At 48.5% G+C, this 16,538-nt stretch overlaps 1 protein-coding gene across 1 annotated transcript; it reads right to left on the bottom strand.

Moving 5' to 3' along the window:
• Window positions 1-5,513: 5,513 nt before the first annotated feature.
• On the bottom strand, window positions 5,514-16,260 carry LOC147717549 (telethonin-like). Its single transcript, XM_086924354.1, has 2 exons — window positions 16,047-16,260; window positions 5,514-7,882 (listed from the first exon to the last, which is right to left on the bottom strand). The coding sequence occupies exons 1-2, from the start codon at window positions 16,193-16,195 to the stop codon at window positions 7,468-7,470; spliced, it is 564 nt and encodes a 187-aa protein (XP_086780480.1). The 5' UTR covers window positions 16,196-16,260; the 3' UTR covers window positions 5,514-7,467.
• Between the last annotated feature and the right edge of the window lie 278 nt (window positions 16,261-16,538).

The following is a 16,538-nucleotide window of genomic DNA, read 5'->3' as shown; positions in this document are numbered from 1 at the left end:
CTGGAACTACGATATCAAATAGGGTGTTCAAATCAATCCACAGTACTTTAGAGATTTTTACAAACCTCTCTACCTGCTTATACCACTCCACGGGGTTCTCTCTCAGTTTAGGAAAGGAATTGGTAAATGCAGCTAAATCTCCCCTACTCCATGGCACATGCACATAGCTCCCATTTGCTACTTCTCGCAAAGGGTATGCTTCCATCCTCTGTAGCCCTCCCTCCGGGGACATCACAATTGTGCTCCGCCTGACAGCCCCTTTCTTGGACCACCTTTCTTCCCACTTGTCAAGAACTCTCCATGTCCTTATTCCTGTGATCAGTTCTCTTATGTGTGTTTTCAATCCATTTGTTCTCCTCTCTTCGAGGTCCTGATCTGAATAATGCAACCTATGGTTACCCTGTAATGCCTTTGTTCTCAACAAGTCTACCATGTATTTGTCTGCTAATTCCGATAATTTCTCAGTGATATCCTTTGCTATGAACAGTACCTCATCTTGCTCGTACATGTCAATCCTCTCTAAAGGCAACGTGCCATCTATTATCTCATCCAAGTCAGATTTTAAACTGGTCATATCTAGCCTTCTGGCTTTTATCTCAGCTGTCAATGAGTGATTTTTAGAGGGTCCATTGACATCTCTCCCATCCCAGCTCCGAGCCCTACGCCTAGGCTCAGGCGAGTTATGGGGAGTCCTCCCATGTTCCCATCTTTCGAGGTCCCATGCAGTTCCATCCCCTCTTGGCATGTGATGAAATGATACTCTATTTCCCACAGTCTCACTCTGTCTATTCTGCTCGGTCTCCCTAAATACATGATAAGACCTTCCATTGTTTCCCCCGCTTTCGCAGTTCCCTTGCTGTCTAGAATCACTCAACACATGGTAAGACCCTTCGCAACTCCCCATGTTCCTGCGATCCCAGTGTTGTCTACTATCGCCAGGTGCATGGTGAGTGCACTTAAAACTGTCTCTGTACTCTTGTGTCCTCCGGTCTCCTTCGCTGTGAATGAGACGAGACACCCTTCCACACTCTGCACTTCTATCCTCTTGCTCCTGTCCATTTCCATTAAGGAAATGACGTGTAGCCCCTCTATTCTACTGACTTTTGCCATCGCACTCCTGACCGCTTTCACTAGCCCCGCAGTGAGACAATGTTCCATCACCTCGACTTCCCCATTCGGCTTCCGTTCCTGACCTATTACTCTGGGTTCCCGTTTTAGCATCCCACTCTCTCAGGTCAGCCCTCAACTCCTTAAAGGACTTTGGCCGTGGTCCTCTCAGATCCATTGGTCCTCTCGGACCCCCTTGATCTATTATGGGATCCACTGCTTGATTTAATGGGGTGCTCCAATCCCTTGGTCCTGGCAACTGCCTTCGAGAATTAATCATATTGTTCCTGTTTTCCATTTCTGCTCTCTCCCTGTCTAGTCGTACCTGTTCCTCCTCTCGTGCTTTCTCTGGGTCATAAATCGATACTATAGGACCTATAGTAACAGGTACTTGGAGAGCGTCTGGCAATTGATAGGACTTGGCACGCTCCATTTCTGGCACCTTTTGTACCACGAACCTTCCGACTACTCTCTGTACTGGGCTAGGCTGAGGTGTTTCCTCACCTTTGGCGTATTCTCTATCTGCTATAGGAGGTGGTCTATACTCTCTTGTACCAGCCCCATCCCCCCTTCGGAGCTCGGCACCTTCCATCCCTCTATTGTACGGAGGCGGTCTGTCTATCAACAACCTATTTATCAGACTGTCCTCTGTCTTGCTCTCATCATCCTCCTCTGGTGGTCTCTTGTCTCCTGCAACTTCTATCACTGGATACAGTTTATCTACTTCAATAGTCTGCACTCTCCACTTTTTAGCTTCCTCATCCCATTTGGCATCCTGAGCTGCTCTTACCGATCGTCTCACTCTTTCTTGACGCCTGTTCTGGTTCCTGCCGTGCGCCGCCCTAATCCACGCATTAAGGGCTTCAAACTGTGTTGGTCTGGGCAGAGGTCTCGTTGAGGTCATAACTACTTTTAACTGGTGCAATACTTCTAATCTAAACGTTCCGTATTTCGGAAACGTCAGTTCCTCGTTCCCCTCTGTAATCTTACTCCACTCAGAAATCCACAGTATAGTATGCAACCCAACATTCGTGGCCATATAATGAGCTGGTGTACCCTCTGGCTGGGCCTCTTCCCCGTCAAAAGATTCTCTCTTTTCTCTCTTAAAGATCGCTCTCAAGCTTTTAAAACACTTCATGATCAAATCTACCAGTTTCCTTAATTCCCTGCGCTTGTTTACTTCCTAATGACAATCCGCCAATCCCGGCGCAGTTCTTGCTAACTGGCCTATCACAGCGCGGCTCTTGACAACCGGCCTATCCCAGTGCGGTTTCACACCAACCGGCCTATCACAGCTTGCTCTCTCTGACGTCACTCGTCTCCCCTTCGCAGCAGTTCCCCTCCTTTCTCAGCTCGTATCCCGGTCATGCATGCGTCCCATTTATACTCTGAAAAATGATTACTTCCGACCAAGCGATCACTTTTCTTGACTGTACGCCCACAGTCTAACTGTAATTGTCACCTCAACTGACGAAATGTCTTTCCGTAAACGTCCAGACAATCGCCTTAACTGATAGGTTACTTACACACAGTAACTTCCGACCAGCGTCCGTTACTCATACACTCACTCTTGCATTCCCCCTATCACGGTCCTGTGGGCGATCAATGGTACCTCATGACCCCCTTCACAACGGTTGACATTTACTCTGGATGTCCGATACACCCGGACCACTTAAGCTCTTCTCTGAACTTAAGATTTTCACCAGGTTGCGCGCGCTCACAACCCTGCCTCAATCACACCACAGGCATTCTACTCCGCATGACATTACAACACAAATACAACACAAAACACCGCAATCTGACAACGCATGACCTTTATTATACTCACTCTCGACCGACTCTGCTGCTTTTCTCTCGCACCGTTAGCACCTTCTTCGGCAGGTGATTCTTCTGCTGGTCATCTCTCGATCTCTAAGGGCCTCGGGGTAATCTTAACCTAGTCTAGGTCACCTTCCTCTAGAAGGCAAACATCCTAATTCTGCTACCAACTGAGAAGGCGGGATTTTCGATCTCGCATTTGATTACTCTAGATCTAAATCCCCACTTAGGTCGACTGAATCTTTGTTGCCTGTCATAGAGTAAAAAGCAATCCACTACTAGGTTAAGCAAACTCAAAAATGTGGCACGACTCTGAAGAACCACATACCACGAATAAGTTTTAAAGTTTTATTATAAAGCCAAAGATAACTGAAGATACAAGCCTCTCAATATAAGGTTCAAAAGGTATACTGGCACCAACACGAACATGAATTCTCTGAACGATCTTAGGCGACAGAAAAATACCACCAAAGCCAGTTCAAATATTAACAGGTTTGCAAGAATAGACACAAGTTGTAACTTAAGCGTCATTTACAAAAGAGAAAAGAATCAGGTTAGACTGTCCCTACACTAGACTAAGTGACATCCCTACTTAGCAGAATCTTAATCTAAAAAGGTGTCAGCCGTGGTGACTTCCAAAGAAGTTCACTCACTTTCCCTTAGTCTCTGATGTAAATCTGTGCATTGTAGTCATGCCCTCTCTGCCTACCCATCCGCTCTCTAAGGGTCCTCAGGTCATCTGCTCTAACTCCACTCCAGGGTGCTGTCCCTAATACAAAATCACAAGTACGGTTGAAACGCCCCTCAAAGACGCCCCTCACGTACACCTCTCACGTTGTTTCGGTTCTGGCTTTTTCCATACTGATACTCCTCTGGGCCTCTTGTTAGCGTTGACCTTGCTTCCCAGGCTTCTTCTCGGCTCGCCGGTACCCCCCAGTAAATTCCTGGAGCCTCCTCCAGGCCTGTGCCTGTCTCCCCGGACAGAGCTCTATTCATCACTCTCTTGATTGGAACCCCCTCGCACCTGCAAACAGACACCCATGAATTGGGCCCCAAATTCCGACCTCCAGTTTATCTTTCAAGTCGTAAAACTTTGAGCATGGTTAGCAATTTATGCTTAACGAGACCTGAATTTAACTAGCACATGCAGATCAAAGAAGCAACTTTATCTTTCCAGGCCTACTAAATTACTTTGCAAGAAGCTTGCACTCTGTGAACCTTTATTTCTTAAACTAAAACAAGTTCTACCTATTACACTCTGATTATATGAAACACTTCTACAAAACATGATTTCTAACGCATGATCAATAATATTCTAAATAGTAACAATAATAATAATAATCCATCTTATGTGAACTGCAAAGGCACGTTTTCGTTCTTCATACATTGCCATGAGGCCTGCACATTTCTACGTTTAACAGTATTAGATCCTCTTCTGCAACACCCACATAACATGGAGCCTTAACAGCACTCTAGCATTTCTAAACATAACTACATTAGCTTCACACTCTAAGATATGCATTCTACATTGATTAAACACTCATAGGTATATGTATTTCTATATATTTTCGACACTTCTAAATGCTTTAACTAAATTTGTGCATCTAAATTGTAAATATGGTGTACTTATACATTTTTCTCAAATTGCGCTCTCTCATAGTCACTCTATTCTACCAACAGTACTCACTCTCTCCACCCTCATGCATTTAGAGTGTTTTATGTCCTCTGCCCACATGGTTTGTCCTAAAATCTCTGAACTGAGGAGTTTTCTCGTCTCCCCTCTGCCTCCCATGTCTGTTCTCCTGACCACAACACCAAAACTACTTCCCAAGTTCTCAATTATGCTTCTCTCCTGCCTTTATCTTTACAAACTTGTCTCAAAAGCCGGGTACAACAAGATTGTGTTTATTTATTTTTCTTTTTACAAATGGCCGACACTTCCATCCCTACAGATGCCGGGACAGCAGAGACTTTACATATTCATTGAGCCGAACCTGTCTGCAGAGGAGAGTGTAGATTTAAAGGTATATACAAAATATAACACCTCGGTACTGTTTAAACCAATAACAACTATATACAGACCATCATTTATACAGATTTGCTAAAATAATAAAAAAAATGTTGAAGTCATGAGCCTGTAATGAAAATAAGCACACATCAAACATAGCAGCGGGCCACACTTTGGGCAAATGTACGATTTTTAGTGGGGTACAATATGTTGGACACAGTTTCGATATTTTGCATTAGTGGGACGCCACAAGTTGTACACAGTTCTGATATTCCAGATAAATAAGACACCACATACTAGGCAAAAGCCTGATAAACAATAGTTGTGGGATAACACTTATTAGGCAATAATCTAATATTTAGCACTGTTAAATGTGGAGTACATCGAAAGTGGATTAAGGTAAATATTATTACTGGTAAAGAAATCATGGCCTTATGTATTAATACATTTTCCATAGACACAGAATGAGTAAAACCCTTTGATTCATGTATCCCTTAGTATAGTACGGAAATGTCTATTTTACCAACTAACACAAGCTCCTTCTTGCAGAGCGTATGAAATATTTACCTTTTTAGCACAATTTATTGTTATCAAAATAAGAGAAATATCACGATCATTGGACAGGAATTCATAAGAGTGTTCCATTGTTGTGTTTACTAGACCTAATTTTTGGGTAAAAAAATATACTATTCAAAGAGGGTAGGATGGTTGGCTAAGGGAGATAGGGGTCAGACGCTCAGCTAGCTGTTCAGAATGAACAATGCTGCTCTGAAACTGGTTGGTGCTTGTTGGACTAACACTTTATCTACTTTACATATTTAAGACTCTGTGGGTAACCAATGCACAGCGATGAGAAGTGAAAGTACTGCATGATATGCTCGATAAAACAGGTACCACTGAGTTGAGAAACAATAACACTTAGCGCCAACAGTCCAAGAGGCAGTACAACTTGTGTGTGCACTAACACACCTGGAAAACATAGTTTTATATATGTGTTGCAGTACTACCCCCTCACACCACACTAGTGTCTTGGCGTAGAGTACAGAATCCCTCATTCTATGTCCTCAAATAGTTGTGTTTCACCCAGTCACTCTCACAGTACCGCGCATCAACCCACTTCGTTTTCCCATCTCACCCACAATTCAATGTGTAGCTTCATCCCCCACCTTGGCTTTTTTATTCCACATATCTTCAATTGTATTTGCATTTTTTTGCATACTCCCAATCAATTTCTACAAAGGTCCATTAATCTGTCTCCTCTTTTTGGTTTATGCTGCAGACCTCTCTTCCATTTTGTGACTAATCCGCCCTCCTCCGCTATACCCCCTGTCTTAACCATGACCAATGCTTCCACCCATCTCCAGTTATCACTGCTTTCCCCTCTTCTGATTGGTCTGCCCTCCCTAGCTACGACCCATCTTTTGACAAGCTGTAATGCTTTCACGGACCCCTGAGGTGCAGTTTTCCCCTCCTCTGCTTGGTCTACCTTCCCTAGCGATGACCCATCATGTGATGAGCTGTAGTGTTTTCATGTACCCCAGGTAGCAGTGTCTTCCCTCTTCTAATTGGTCTACTCTCCTGAGTGATGCACCTCTTCTATTTTTTTTATTAATTCACCTACCTGGCTCCCCTTTAATCCTCCCTTTTCTTCTCATGTCTCTGTATATCTTGTGTCCCTACCTCACCTTCTCATCCGTTCCATCTAAAGTACATTTTCTTTACTACGTCTTCAGCACCTGGTGCCTGGCTCCTCCTACCTTTTACGGTTGCTTTACGTTCCTACCTGCTCCACCTCTCAGTCTCCAAATTCCTCTTCTCTGTTTCTTCCTTTCATCTTTGCTCATCTCTCTTTGTGTGACTTATTATTGTTGTAATTATTATTGTAATTGGTTGCTTCTTCCTCGTCCTCGGCCCCCTTTGATTCTCTTTGTACCTCTCTTTTTCTTTTACGGGCATTCCTTCAGTCGCTTCCATCTTTTCTGACCACGGAATTGTACATTGTCTCCTTGTTTATCAACTTAATCTATTCATTTGTTGATTGACTGATTTTTAACACTTTAAAGCTCTAAGGACAAAACATGTTCAATAAAATACAGTAGTAATAAAAAAACACATGTGACCAGGAGAGCTTGGAGCCTGTCTACGGCTCATTAATATGTTTAGTGGACCCAGACAAACCCCACAAGTCCTAGCAAACCTTCCTGGATGGAGTCATCTTCCTTGATCAGGCCCTCTCAGTTGAGTTCTTGAACCCCGCAGTTTTCCATTCCACGCAGTCTGACGTGACCCAGAACAGAATGCAGGAGTCCAGGATTATGTAGGTGGCTTTATCCCAAGAGGAACCAGTAGAGCAGCTGTAGAAGGCAAAGGAAGATAAACGGCTTAAGTTAGGTTGGTTGGATGGAGGCCGTCTGCACAGGATCCTTTAGATGTTTTCATCCTCTATGGTCTACTGGAGAAGGTTCTAATCAGGGACTATGGCAGGGGCACCTTCCTAATGTCCATGTGTGCCAGCTGCCTGACCCGTCTCTCCCTCAGCCTCGTCTGGCCTCCTGGGACAAGGTCCTTGACAGGGACCGTGGCAGGGGCACCTTTCTAAACTCCATGTCTGGCATCTGCATGACCTGGGGAAGATCCTTGGTGATTTCAGAGATCATCTTCTTGTCCCGGCACAGACCGCCGCCCGGGTGGCTCAAGGCCCTCTCAAACGCCATCATTCTGCTCAGCTCCTGAGGGGTGGGCACCCTCTCTGTCTTGCCACTCAGGTCCACAGGCTTGAAGATAGGCAGGGGCAGGGCCCGCTGGTAGGGTAGATGGTACTCTGTCTGCACCCCACCGAGATGACCAAGCTTCATGACGTTCCACGGAGACCTCTGCACCAGAAATCGGACCTCGTGACTCTTGGTGTAGGTCTCCTTCCGATGGTCATCGGCTTCTCTCATACAACAGCTGTAGGAAGAGAGAGAAGTGTCAGACACCCTTATCAACTGAAGCTCTATGTGCACTCAAGACAATAAATCATGCCACAGACCAAGAATAACCCAATGTTAAAACCAACAATCAATGACTTCCTGCTAGAGAACTGATGCCTAGGTGCACCACAGGAAGTTAGATGTGTTATAGACCATCAACAAACCAATGTTAGCATATCTTGGTACAGCGACTTCTAGTGGGGACGCCATTGCTAAGTGCCCCTTAGGATCTCCCTATGCTGGGTTTGAAAAGAGAACAGGGTCTTCAGGAGGACCCTGTGATGACTGCAACCTCCACTTGTCACTGATGGACACCAATTGGGCTTCATCAGCAGCAGCTTGGACTAATGTAAGTAGCTGAGTAATTCTGGGCGACCCATAGACAGAATGTACAGTGCTGTCGCCAAAAGAGATTTGTAGGCTGGGCCTGCAGTGGGTCACAGATGACACTGCTGGGGCGACCTACACAGGGCCATTTGCATAGAGTGTACTGTCACTTTCTAATCCTCACTCAACCACCTTTCATATCCAGCGATCACACACCATCCCTTCCCTCGCTCACTTCCTTGCCACATAAGCCGCACTCACTCCACTCACTTTCTTTGCTCACCCACGAAGGCCACACTCAACCCATTCTCTCTCACTCTTCCTACATCGGAGACCTCCATTCACTCACACTCAAATAAACTGCACCAGACTCAAGTACTCCTGAACTCAAGCTCTCTGCAAGCACCCTGCCCCACACTTACTTCAGCTCACTCTCCCCCTTGCACACACCTGCACTCACTCTTCGGACCACACAGGCACTCCCACTCGTCCCCCCTCACATATTACACTACCCCCTCTTGCAAACACACTTTTTGTTTTACAGATGGGCTGTTTTTTTTACTAGACCTGTTTTTAAAGATTCAGCTAGCATTCTCAAGACCTTTACTTGTAAAATGCAATTGTTAAACCCTCATATGCCTTTGGAAATGTTAAATATTAAGTTAAATATATTTTTTTAATTTTGTAAAGTTGTATGTTTTTAAGAGCTTGTACGATTATATATATTGATGACAAAATGTATTCACTCCACGTGGCGCCATCCTTATGGCTGAGATACCCGCCACCCCCTCTCAACACAATCCCCAAGGATGGGAAACCGGAAACAGTTCTGAAGTTTTTGGAAGACGGGAGGGAGTGACCCTCCCGGCCGTATTTATTAAAATATGAAACAAAATTAAAACATTAAATAAACAGTTTCATATTATGTACAATTTCATTACCACATTGCGATGTTTGGCTAACCTTAACAGATTCTCTAATACAAAGGTTCTCCTAGCCGAACTAACATCCTACAAAACATTTACTTGAAATTTTGAAATTGTACATCCTAACGTTTAAGGGCCAACGGCAAGGTCGTAACCGGTGTCAAGATCCCTAACCCAGAAATATCGCCCTCACTTGTGAGGGGCGGCCCAGAGGCGTACCTCAAGTGCAATTACCAATTTCCCTTGACTTGACGGGGGCCCCAATAAAACTCGACGCCACTTAGAGGTCGTACGATGACTCGTGTGAGGTATCTAGAAGGTAGCGTAGACCCCCCCCCAAACCCCACACAACTTACCACATCTGCCGTCGCAGACGTCCTGGCCCCGGGAAATTCCCCAGGAGGGGGCTGTAACCCCTCCTACCCAGGAAGGGGCCTTGACCGCCTTTCCTTTTCTTTCGGCGACCCATCCTTAGAAGGGACCGCCTCCCCGTTGAGGGGCCAATGGCCACCTCCCCCGAGCGCTCCCATCCGTGCTGGGTGACGCCCACTCATAGGGATCTTCCAATTAGTGCTCACCGATCATGACCTTACCGCCCGACCAAAATAAATACGACAATGCTAACTAAATGACTAAACTAAAAAAGACAGTAGCAACTACAATTTTATTAAAAGCATGCTTACCAATGAACACTAAAGCAGAATTTCTTTATTTGCGAAACGTAACACAAATCGACCATTCTTTATTACATACTCAAAATCATCACGATAATACCACAACCTGTAAACGAAAATCAGAGTTATCCATCAACTTTATTCAAAAAACCACTTGCTGTCCTCAGGGGCTGGTGGGTGGGTCAAAATTGGCTCTTCGTTCCGTCTCGAGCTCACGTGCAGCGAGGAGGTGCAGCTTCAGAGCACAGGAACAAGAGGATGCCTTCTGATCTTGCTTCTCCTTTTATCCGTCTTCAGGGCGGGCGTAAACCCGCCCCTGCCTGCCCCAAGGGCGTGGCCAGCCGCGTCAGTGTCTAGGCCAACCCACTCTAGGGCGGGAAAAGGCGCGCCCCGGCTACGCCGCTTCGGGCATACCAGCCGAGACTCGCCTCCCGCCCAAGATGGCTTCCCGGGGGGATCGTGGTACTCCGCCATACGTTCGGGGGGACCGAGTGGTCGCCCCTTTCCATATGGCTGAGATACCCGCCACCCCCTCTCAACACAATCCCCAAGGATGGGAAACCGGAAACAGTTCTGAAGTTTTTGGAAGACGGGAGGGAGTGACCCTCCCGGCCGTATTTATTAAAATATGAAACAAAATTAAAACATTAAATAAACAGTTTCATATTATGTACAATTTCATTACCACATTGCGATGTTTGGCTAACCTTAACAGATTCTCTAATACAAAGGTTCTCCTAGCCGAACTAACATCCTACAAAACATTTACTTGAAATTTTGAAATTGTACATCCTAACGTTTAAGGGCCAACGGCAAGGTCGTAACCGGTGTCAAGATCCCTAACCCAGAAATATCGCCCTCACTTGTGAGGGGCGGCCCAGAGGCGTACCTCAAGTGCAATTACCAATTTCCCTTGACTTGACGGGGGCCCCAATAAAACTCGACGCCACTTAGAGGTCGTACGAGGACTCGTGTGAGGTATCTAGAAGGTAGCGTAGACCCCCCCCCAAACCCCACACAACTTACCACATCTGCCGTCGCAGACGTCCTGGCCCCGGGAAATTCCCCAGGAGGGGGCTGTAACCCCTCCTACCCAGGAAGGGGCCTTGACCGCCTTTCCTTTTCTTTCGGCGACCCATCCTTAGAAGGGACCGCCTCCCCGTTGAGGGGCCAATGGCCACCTCCCCCGAGCGCTCCCATCCGTGCTGGGTGACGCCCACTCATAGGGATCTTCCAATTAGTGCTCACCGATCATGACCTTACCGCCACAGGCCGGATAGTTGACCGGCTATCCGGACCCCCCACAACACTCCTACCTAAAGGTCATGGTATAACGTTTTTAGCCATGCTAAGAAGTCTCCTATGAGTAACTCATTCCCCACCCGAGACAAATGCACTCCATCCCCCAAATACATACTGTCATCATTAATACACCCATGCGAAATAGAATGCAGTGTCTTGGAACGGAACAACCTACTCACTTTGTTATTAAGCTTTCTAACAGAATGATTTAAAGCAGGAACCGAAATAGCCCCCCGCCACACTTTTCGTGGGATCATATGGGACCACGCAATTGTGCACCCTGGAACTCTCCTCGCTAACCAACTTACCGTGGAAAGCATCGCCTCAAGAAGAAGTCGTCTACCAGTGGTGACCAAATCATTACCCCCAAGATGTACTATGACTACAGACGGCGGTGACCTCGTCCGCCCTAGCAAACCCTCAAAAAATGATTGAAACTGGTCAATACAGAGACCGCCTCTTCCGTAGAAGGACACACTGTACCCGTATTCCCCAGCTACGCGAATCATGTCACCTGCCTTGAATACGTCTGCGGCACGTCTCACGTATGAGTGGCCCACGACCCACACCTCCTTTTTCACAGCCGGTGATGTCTGACCGCTGGCCCGGTGTTGGGTCGACTGCAAAGTCCGCCCCGCCTCGTAGGCTTGCGCAACTGAAAACCAAACAAAAACAAGAAGCGTGAGTACATCGTTACAGCTTCACAACATGTGCAACCGCACATACCTTTTATAACAATTGGAGGACCAACGCCCCACCCGTTTAACTTGTTCCACATTCAGACCCCTGGCTGTAGCTTCTGTAGCAGCCCCTATCCGAAAGGAATGGGTCCCAAACTCGCCCGGGTTCAAGCCCGCAGCGGCAATCGACATCGCAAGCACCCGCTGAAACTGAAACTTTGTCAGTGGGGTGGCGTCAGCGTGTCTCAACAAGGTCCCCCCCCATGATGCCACCCTTCGTGCTAAATAATCTTCTAAACACTTTACCGGGCACATGGAGGACCCGGGAATCCTGCGTATGATTACGCAGTCACCCATCCCACTTTGATCGGTCTTGGACCTGACAAATGAGACCGTCATTGTCCCCTCTGATCTGGACGTGCTCCTGGCACAATCCTCCTGTCACATCCTGCTTGTTCCTCGCCACTAGTTCGCTTACCCGCATAGCCCCATGGAATGCCAGCGTAAAAGCGGCTCGGAATAACACTGTCTCAAACTGAGATGAACACGTAGCAGGGAGTCTGGATAATAACTGGGCCAGCCTATCCAAACCTATCGGGCGCCTCTCGTCTACTCTGCGACCCTCAAGGCGTTGCCACCCCCGTAGCGCTTTCTGTACAACGAAAGACGCTGTCGGGTCATGGATCCCATGAGCCCTAGCAACAAAGGAAATGGCAGCCCGATGCCTCTGAGCCGTGGCCACCGATTTCCCGACCAGATGTAAGGACATCAGAAAATTTACCACCCACTCCTCCTGGCCCCAAAGCTCCTCTCTATCAGTCCCCAAAAAGGCTAAATAGGACCGGAACGCCCCTTCATATGCCTTCCTCGTCCTGGGTGCTAAACTCTCTCCCACGAGGTTACGAAGTTCGGGGCACCGAGAGACCAGAGAGCTTTGGGAAAGGGTGCCGGCTCCGGGTCCGCTGTGGGAAGAAAACCCCAGAAAGCCTGCATACGAAAACGAGACAGTGCATCAGCCGCCTGGTTCATTACCCCTGGGACATGTCTTGCTCTGAATAGCACATTCAATTGCATACACAGTAAAACAATTTCCTTGAGCAGTCTCAAAATCCATTTGCATCGTGCTGCCTGGCTATTGATACACTCGACCACGGTCATATTGTCAGACCAAAATACCACAGAGTGATCTTTGAACCCTTCGGGCCAAGTTCTCAGGGCCACTAAAATGGGGAAAAGTTCCAGGAAAGCAATGTTACTTGTCAGTCCACTGTCATGCCACCATGTCGGCCACTTTTGTGCAGACCATCTTGTGCCGAAGATGGCACCAAAACCTATGCTCCCTGCCGAATCTGTCCACAGCCCCAGCTCCTCAGAGGACACGGCCGGTTTGTTCCAGACGACTCGACCATTGAAATCCGCCAGAAATGCCAACCAAATGCGCATGTCCTGGCGGACCTCTGCCGAGAGCCTTGTGCGATGATGGCCCTCCTTCAGGCCGACCATGGCTTGAGCAATCGAACGGGAAAAGGGGCGGGCCATTGGTATAACCCTCAGGGCAAAATTCAACTGGCCAACTAACTGCTGTAATTGATGCAGCTTAACCTTAGGTCCACTTATACACATTTGCAGGGATGTCCTGAACTTTGACACTTTGTCAGCTGGTAAACGAAAACAACCTTCTCCGGAGTCTAACTCGATCCCCAGAAACTCGAGGCAAGTGGAAGGCCCCACAGTCTTACCTGGTGCCAATGGCACGCCAAACTGATTCATCAAGACACAAAATTGCGCCAAAGCCTGCCCACATTCCGGATCCCCGGCTGCCCCCAGGAACAAAAAATCATCAAGGTAATGCATCACATGTTGGAAACCCGTCTTCCTTGTGAAGACCCATTGTAGAAAACTACTGAATTTTTCGAAATAGGCACAAGATATAGAGCACCCCATCGGCATACACCTATCCATGTAATAATGACCCTGAAACATGAAACCTAGGAGACGCTGATCGTCTGGATGTACCGGGAGCAACCGGAACGCTGACTCGATATCAGATTTTGCCATCAGCGCCCCGGGCCCCAGGCGATTCAAAATGGCTACGGCCTCATCGAAGGATGCGTACCGCACCGAACACACTTCCGGGTCTATCGCTTCGTTTACGGAAAGACCACGTGGGGCTGATAAATTATGTATCAGCCGAAACTCACCCGGGTCCTTCTTTGGGACCACACCTAAAGGGGAACAAACAAAGTTACGAACCGGTGGTACACTAAACGGACCGGCGACTCGACCTCGAGTAACCTCCTTCCTGATCTTATCCTGTACCACGGTCGTATGCTGGAAGACCGATAGCTGATTTTTACATTTCTCTACACCTTGAAAGTCCCCCACTGGGATGCGGAAACCATAAGAAAACCCGTTCCGCAACACCCCAGCAGAAGTACGATCCGGGTATTCACTGAGCCAGGGAATCATTGCCAAGGTATCAATCGGGGTAGGTAAAGGCGCCCCTCGGACTATGTTAGACCTGTTTGGCGCCTCCTCTACCCCCGTTATCACCCGTTTTGGCTCTGCACGTGGACTCAGGATGGGATGATTGCCCACACCCACTACATTCGTGTCTAAATTTGCACGATCCCTGGGGCCTAGTACATTCACCCCTGTTGAAGTTCCAACAAACCCCCCTTTTTCCTGTATTGCCGGCAGGCCTCGAGTAATTGTCGGTACCTGCACCTGATCGAAAGGGTGTCCCCGCATACTGGCGGGAGGATTCGCCAACGTTACTCCCTACTAATGGCAATTTTAACATACCAGTATCCTCCATTTTGGACCATGACACAGAATCATAACAATCCCACGTTAAGTTTTTATCATGTTCTTTAGCCTTTCTAAACAGATTATCATAGCAGAACCAATGATTACCCTCGTGTGATACCGAGTACCCCATGATTCGTGACTGATAAATCGGCAATTCGGGTAACAGATCGGGCCTTCGTTCCCCCAAGATCGATGTAAAAACCCCCCACGCTTTGCCCCAATTGCCAATGTTTTCATTTACCTTAAAGGCGGCCATTTTTGCGCGCCAAACACTCGGATGCATGAGATCCTTCTGGCCCTTAACATGCTCCATCTCATAGTGATCAGTAAGCAACGAGAAGATGTTTACTTACTCCCCTGCCCATATCTTCTCTTTAATAGCCAAAGGAACATGCTGACCCAACTTTTCCCTACGAGAGGGTGCTGACTCATCCCTCGCAATCGGCAATGGCCGCTTACCTGAACCGGACGCTGCCTCTGCTACTGAACCCGTCCCCTGTGGCTTCTCTACTGCTGCAGCCGGCGTGGACACCTTCGCTGCTTCCCATGACTCACGCAGTTGCTTCATCAGCACCTGTGCGTCGACAGCCGTGGCGCCCTCGCTACCTTTACCCAACCACGCTGCTAATTGTGCTGCCAGCTCGGGCGGCATATCTTCCCCGGACACGGGGGTGACCACAACGGGAATCGGATTCCCTTCCTCCGGCACGGGAGTGGGTGCCTCGAGCGGGGTACTGGGACCCGGGATGTCTTCCCCAGCTGCTCCCCTCCTGGGCCTCTTGTTTTTCCCTCCCGGGGCTGCTCCCGCCAAAGGACGTTTCGGTCCCCCTTCCTCGTCTTTATCCAGTCACCTCTTTCATGAGAACGCGCAGCATCTGGTCAGTAGTCATGCGCTTTCCCGCCTTCTTCGGCATTCTCCAACAGAGTATCTGAAAAACAAACAAGAACGATTACAACGCTCAAAATTGGCTCTTCGTTCCGTCTCGAGCTCACGTGCAGCGAGGAGGTGCAGCTTCAGAGCACAGGAACAAGAGGATGCCTTCTGATCTTGCTTCTCCTTTTATCCGTCTTCAGGGCGGGCGTAAACCCGCCCCTGCCTGCCCCAAGGGCGTGGCCAGCCGCGTCAGTGTCTAGGCCAACCCACTCTAGGGCGGGAAAAGGCGCGCCCCGGCTACGCCGCTTCGGGCATACCAGCCGAGACTCGCCTCCCGCCCAAGATGGCTTCCCGGGGGGATCGTGGTACTCCGCCATACGTTCGGGGGGACCGAGTGGTCGCCCCTTTCCATACTCGCCCCTGCCCCTCACTCAGACCCTACCTATTCTCTGGACGTACACTCCCTCACCCCCTTGAGCACTCCCGAGGCTCCACCGCCTCTCCTACCCCTTCCAACCCTTCCACCCCCATACCCTCACTCACTCACCCCTTCTCAGCTCTGCTGGACAGACTGAGGTCCCTCCACTCCGCCGTGTAGCGCTCCCTCCGGGCCTTGTTCTCTTCCTGCACCTGGCAGCTCAGCTCTGCTGCGCTCAGCATCCCGGCACCCCGCAGGACCACAGTGCACCCCGACATCTCTGCGTTTGTTCTTCTGTTCCTGGTAGGTATGTCTGTCTCTCTGTCCTCCTGTCTCGCCGCTTGCCTGTGTATCTCTGCAGTCAGTCTGACGGTTTCTCTGTCTCTTTCTGTCTGTCTGCTTGGAGCCTCCTCAGCTGTGACCCGCCCTCTCTGTCTCTGCTCTGCCCTCCCTCCGGTCTCTTATACAGGCCGCCGCTGCTATTCCAGGCCCGGGCTGTAATGTGCTATATCTGACCGGACACCCATGTGCTGGGAAGCCCGGATACAGGACACGCTGGGACTGCACCAGCCTCACTAAGAGTCACCGAGCCCCCTGCTGACGTCAGAGAGGCATTCACAC

The sequence above is a fragment of the Lissotriton vulgaris genome, chromosome 5 (genome assembly GCF_964263255.1).
Source record: "Lissotriton vulgaris chromosome 5, aLisVul1.2, whole genome shotgun sequence".
NCBI lineage: Eukaryota > Metazoa > Chordata > Amphibia > Caudata > Salamandridae > Lissotriton > Lissotriton vulgaris.
Note: the sequence above shows the minus strand (reverse complement) of the source record. Positions and strands in the feature narration are given on the sequence as shown.